We start from the raw sequence: 6,411 nt of genomic DNA on the forward strand, positions 1-6,411 counted from the left end.
ACTAAATACACCTCCTCCTTCAGTGGACTAAATACACCTCCTCCTTCAGTGGAATTGGTGAGGGAACAGGGAGGTAGTACAAAAAAGCCACTAAGACTTTTGCTCGGATGTGTACTTATGTTTGGTGCTTAGGAAGTTTCCAGGACATACACCTATGTAACCCCAAATTCTTTATCTCTCAGTTTTTCAAGGAGTTTAAAGAATGCCTTTAGGGTCCAGAAGGTGGGGCACCTGGAAACTGTCGGCTATAGATGTCCAGTTCTCTGCTCCAGATGGAGCGGGGCTGGGGGGGAGGGGAGGCAGGAAGGGGAGGCGAGAGTGTGGAAAGCTTTCTCTCCTCCCTACAAAGAGCAGGCTCTGTTCTAGGCTCCTCTGGTTGTCCAAGATGGAGAGCGGGAAGGCTTTTATTTTTAGGACTTAGCTGCCAACAGCCTTCTGTGCTCAGGTGGAGGGTTTTATTGAGACCTAGTGAGATGATGAGCATTCTTTCCAAGGATGCCCGAGAATGTGCTCCCGAGAAGCAGTGGGCATTGATTTAAACTGTTGGGAGGGAGTTGTGAAGACTGGCTTAAAGTTCAGACCCCACAGTAAGAAGGCAAGTAGAGGCTGGGTGGTCATGCAGGCCTGTAACACAGCACTCAGGGAGCTGAGGCAGGAGAATCATGTGTTGGATGCCAACCCAGGCTACACAATGAGACCCCGACTGGGGAGAGTGGGGGAGAGAGGAGGGGAGAGAGAGAAAGAAAAGAACGGACGAAACATGGGATTCTTTGTGTAGTCTACCTATATTGGGCTGGAACTGAAAATCTCTCTCTGACTTATTCTGTCTTAGTCCCTGTGGGGTACTCTGACACAGTACCATCACCAGAGGCTTCTAAATTCAGGCATTTATTTCTGGTAGTTTCAGAAAGCTGGGACATCTAAGTTCAAGTAATGCGCAGACTCACGCTCTGGTAAGAGACTGTTCCGGTTCCTCCCGAGTCTCACACCAAGAACAACGTGTAGAGCTACCTCTGGACTATTTTTTTTATAAGAATCACCCAGTTCCTCGAGATTTAGCTGCTGCCTGAAGTCCCGCCTCTGTGTCCTCTCGCTTGCAAGGGAGGGTTTCAATATCTGAATTTTGAGAGGACATACATTTAGACCACAGAACTTTCTTAGTTCCTTCAAGATTCCCATCTAGACAAGGAGGTAGCAATCTGGTGGGACATCCTCTAGGTGGATGGGTCATGATGGTCACTCTCAAGGAGAGTGCAGGCAGGGAGGGTCCTCTGGAGCCCACTTCTTAAACTATGGGTCCCAATCCTTCGTGGTGATCACTTAATATGTGTTGTGAAAAATCTGGCAACAGCAAAACATGCGATGATCAAAAATTAATTCAAAGTCAAACGTGTCATGAATCCGAGGTGGTTCTGGCAGTCTGTGCCCATGCTGCATTGTGCAACTCCCCTGAAGTTGGTTCTGAACATACGACCTGTGCACTTTGCACTGTGCAGGAGCACTGCCCGAAACACCTCGGCTGAGAGTCGAGACTATTGTATGCAATAAATTGCAGTGACTGTCGTACATATAGTTTCCGGCTCATAGAGAGACATAATGGATTCATTATGGAAAACAAAGACTTTCAATATTTTCCCGCTGTCATCGCTCAGCTTGTAAGTATCCTGTGAGTATGTTTTTGGATTGTGCTGTGTTAGAATGCTTGTTTTAAATATTGCTGTCCCCGGGCTGAGAATGTAGCTCAGTCTGTAGAGGGCTTGCTGGCATGTACGAAGTCCTGGATTTGATCCCTAGCACCATAAAAACAGGCAGGATGGCTCAGGCCTCCAGTCCCAACAGTCAAGAGGCAACAGGCAGAAGGTCAAGAGTTCAAGGTCATCCATGGTTACACAGAGAGGCCCACCTGGGTCATATGAGACCCTGTCTCAAAATTTCTTTTTTTTTTTTTTCTGTTGGATTTGCTGGCTTGAAATTCATAAAATGGCCCAAAGAATTTTGGCTTGGGATTAAGACAGAATTCCCAATGATTTGTGGAATGGCCCAAAAAATACTTCTGCCATTCTATACTATATATTTATGCTATGTAACATTCTCAGCACTGAAAGTTATAGGAACAAAATATCCATAATTCTGAAAAGCACTGGAGATGATCTTTGTCCTGCAGTGTTAAATGTTCAGTCAAGATTTTTTTTTGTTTTGTTTTTTGAGACAGGGTTTCTCTGTAGCTTTGGAGCCTGTCTTGGAACTAGCTCTTGTAGCCCAGCTGGCCTTGAACTCACAGAGATCCTTCGGCCTCTGCTTTCTGGGATTAAAGGTGTGAGCCACTACCACCCAGCTAAAATTTAATTCTTTATGTAAAAACAAACACATCTATATCATTGGTATGAAAATTTACCTTTTTTATCATTAACACATATTAAAGAATTGTTTTAAAGTAGGTTTCAGTACATGTTCAATTTGCATACCTATTTTATACACTAGTTTATGTTGGGTGGCATAAAATTTCTTGGTAGAAAGGAGTCCTGGGGGGAGGGGACACACTTGAGCAGCTTCAGAGCAGAAACCACCATGGAACCCTGGGCATTTCACATGGTTTTTTGTGTGTGCTTTATGAAGTCCAAGCAAAAAGAAAATCTTGCTCTCACTAGACCGAGAACTGACATGAATGTGTGTGTGTGTGTGTGTGTGTGTGTGTGTCTTTGTGTTTTCCTACAACTGTCAGGATAGGAAGTATAATATAATTTATACATAATATATTCAACACGGCACTTATCAGATGATTCCTCATAAGCCAGGGGTTGAAAACAGTACGGTAAGAGAAAGGCACTGCAAGCTGCTTCCGTGGGGCCGTGGGTGGTACAGGCCTCTCAAGTCGCTTCCACAGGGCTCCTGGGAAGTGGGTGGTACAGGCCTCCCAGAAAATCATTAACATCACGAAGGGTTGTTTACACTTAGAAGATGTGACCAGGACAAGACGTTCCCAAGCAGACAGGCTCCACTGTGGACTGTGAGGTCAATGGGTTCTCTGTTTCCATTGGCCATGATGGGATAGGATTTCAGACAGCTCAGCACTAGTCCCATGTTTCAGTCTGTTCTTTCTACCTCCCGGGACACCAATGGGCAAAGAAATGCTTGAGATCAAAAGTTGTTTTTTTTTCCCTTTGAGATAGGGTCTCATATAAGCCAAGATGGCCTTAAACTCTCTGTGTAATGGGGAATAACCTTGAACATCTGATTCTCCTGCCTCTACCTCCTGAATTCTGGGACAACAGGCATGGACCCAGTTTAATACAGTGCTGGAGACTGAACTTAGGGCCTTGTGAATACTCCATCTCCTGAGCTACACACTAAGCCTGAGGTTAGCATTTTTCTATGCGATAACAGTGAGAAGAATATTTGCTCGCACAACGACCCACTTTTTAATTAGAGTTTGTGTTAACTCATTTTTTTTCCACCCTAAACAAAATAAAGATGAAACATTACCAGTAACATGAAAATACTCCAGGACAGGAAAGACCAGTAAAATCAGATACTGGCCTAAACTAACTTCTAGGTAGTTACAAGATTCTTCTAGGTTCCCACCTTCTTTTTTCAGTACCCCTCCCTTCCCCCCCCCCCTCTTTCCTTTCCTTCCTTCCTGGTCTGAAATACACCATGTATTTGTCTTCAGCCCACTGACACCAACTTTACAAGCTGTTAAGGAAGTGGGCTGAAAAGATCACTCAGAGGTTAAGAGTGTGTGTGTAGCTCTTGTAGAGACCCGAGTTCTAATCCCAGCACCCTGTAACATTAGCTCAAGGAGAGCTAACGTCTTTGGCCACACACACACACACACACACACACACACACACACACACACACGCACGCACGCGCACGCACGCACACACACACACACACACACACGCACTCTCTGCCACACACGATTAGAATTAAATCTTTAAGGAAAGTTTTCATTCTTAGGGAAACTCAGAGAATAACCCCTCACCCCCTCGGTGCTTCAGATGGAGTCCAGGGCTTCAGGCATGCTAGGCAAACACTCTACCATTGAGCCATGCCCACAGGTCCACCACCTTTTTTTTTTTTTTTTACAGAGAACGCTCTTTCAAGAAACCAATGTACAAAAATTTCATGTCATCGGCTCTGGGGATCTCTGAGATGCCTGCTTCCCAGGTCTCCCTAACAAGGCTCACAGTCTAACGATCAGGCAGGAAAGATTTCAGACAGAGTTCTGAAATAGACTGGAAAGACATTTCACAAAGCTATCTCCTGGGGCGTCTAGAACCTATTTTAAACATTTTGGAAACCGACCACATCCTATTTTTTTTCAATGGTCTTTTAGTTGCAACCGAGACTTTCGATCCTGTGGTAGGCAGGTGTCATTCCAGCAGCGGAACACACTATTTAACAGGCAGCAAAGCTGCTTGACTTAAATCGTCCAGGAATCTGAAAGGATGTGTCATGCGAGGGGAAAGAAAAGCTTCAAGAAGCCCCTTATTTCTTTGATCCATTGCTCTGTCGAAATGAATGTAAAAGTCACCTTTAAATACTAGGAAATTAGAGCCACCAAGCCATTTAAAGATCACTCCCCCGAGAGCGAAGAAAAATGGCATTCAGTTCCATCTCCAAAGAGGACAGAGATCTATAAATAGAGGTGTTGAGAGACACTGGGAAAGGTTCAGAAAGAATCCAGCACTTTAGTTAACATTACCTTTTCCAGATCAGGCCATTCCTTTGGTAGAATATGAGTGTGGATGTCAATTTTCATCTCCACAGGATCAGAGGAGACACGTGTATATACAAAAAGGGAATTCTGATGTCAAGAGATCGTCATGAAAATCAGAGTTCATTGACTTTCTCCGTTCCTTTATGTCTACCTTCGGGTACCAGTCAGAAGGCCTGGCCAGCCCAGGTTTGGTCCATGCCAACTGCCCTATTAAAGTTCAAGATCCTGTTTATCCAGTTGGCTTTGGTTCAATACTCTTTGGTAACTAGGACTCAGCAAAAAATTAGAAAAGAAAAAAAAAAGGCAAGAAGAAAACAGGAACGTGCCCAACTTCTGGGACCGAAAGTACAGCATGCCGCTTTGACTCAGCAGTAGCTCAGAACTTGACTGATTTGGAGCTGGGGAGGGATCTCAGTTGGCAGAAGCCTCTCCTAACATGATGAAATCCTGGGTTCCAGTCACAGCACCACTTAAAACAGGCATGATGGTACACACTTATAATCATGGCCCTTGGGAAATAAAGACAGGCAGAAATTCAAGGCCACCCTTGCCCTCGTATGAAGTTCAAGGCTGGTCTAGTAAATATGAGAGCCCACCTTAGGGAAAAAATGACTAATTTTGTGTTTTAATATTTAAATTTCATCAAGATACATTCTGTTTAAAAATCAACTAGCATGTATTTAGGCATAAAATAATTCGGGGGGGTTTTAAGGGAAAATGATATATTCCCCAATTCATCTCCTCTTATATTTGGTTTTATTACCCAGAAATAACTCATGCTAATGCTTTTGAGGTTTTGTTTTTGATTCAGTTGGATATTTCCATGTCTTTAAATCATATTTTAAAACTGCTTGTTCTAAGACAATCAAAGCTACACAGAGAAACCCTGTCTCAAAAAACCCATTCAAAAAGAAAGGAAGGAAGGAAGGAAGGAAGAAAGAAAAAGAAAAGAGAGTGTCTTGCTCATGAAAACTTAACATGTGGAAAACATAGTAGGGGAAGTCTCTTTTTAAAAATTATTTAAGTGTCTAAGTGTTTTGCCTACATGTATGTCTATGCACCACATGCCTGTCTGATGCCCTTGGAGATCAGAAGGCAGCATATTGAAGCTGGAATTATGGATGGTTATTAAGGGCATTGGATCCCCTGGAACCAGAATTACAGATGGTTGTGGGCCACAGTATGCATGCTAGAAACTGAACCCAGGTGCCCTGGAAGAGCAGCCAGTGCTCTAATCACTGAGCCATCCCTCCAGGCCCAGGAAGTGTCATCTTGTGTCATCTGTTCAGGTCACTTTTTGTTCTTTGCCTTTTTTTTATTCATCATTCATCTTCTCACTTATTCATGCATGCTTGTATTCAGCAAGCACTTATTAAGAGATGTGTTGAAAAAATGGTAGGGGAGTTTCATTTCGCAGAAAGTGTCTACCATTCAGGTTACATGATGGAGGAAGGTCATTGGTTAATTAAATAAAGAAGCTGCTTGCCCTGATAGGTTAAAACAGGAGGGAGGAGTAAACAGAGCAGAATGCTGGGAGGAAGAGGAAGTGAGGTCAGACTCCACAGCTATGCTCTCGGGAGCAGATGCCTCAGAGAGACGCCATGCTCCCCGATCCTGGGAAGATACACTCCCGGTAAGACCGGTGCTCACTAAGACCGGTGCTCACAGATTATTAGAGATGGGTTGAT

General features: G+C 43.9%; 1 protein-coding gene across 3 annotated transcripts in view; it reads right to left on the reverse strand.

Moving 5' to 3' along the window:
* Acmsd (aminocarboxymuconate semialdehyde decarboxylase) overlaps positions 1-4,874 on the reverse strand; it is a 36,771-nt gene extending 31,897 nt beyond the window's left edge. For all 3 annotated transcript variants that reach the window (XM_013346662.1, XM_013346663.1, XM_005348239.2), the window contains exon 1: positions 4,709-4,874. In XM_013346662.1, coding sequence (XP_013202116.1) covers positions 4,709-4,765 — 57 coding nt within the window. In that variant the 5' untranslated portion in view covers positions 4,766-4,874. The remainder of the gene's footprint in view (positions 1-4,708) is intronic.
* Positions 4,875-6,411: the final 1,537 nt, after the last annotated feature.

This window comes from Microtus ochrogaster, chromosome 6, assembly GCF_000317375.1.
Source record: "Microtus ochrogaster isolate Prairie Vole_2 chromosome 6, MicOch1.0, whole genome shotgun sequence".
Taxonomy (NCBI): Eukaryota; Metazoa; Chordata; class Mammalia; order Rodentia; family Cricetidae; genus Microtus; species Microtus ochrogaster.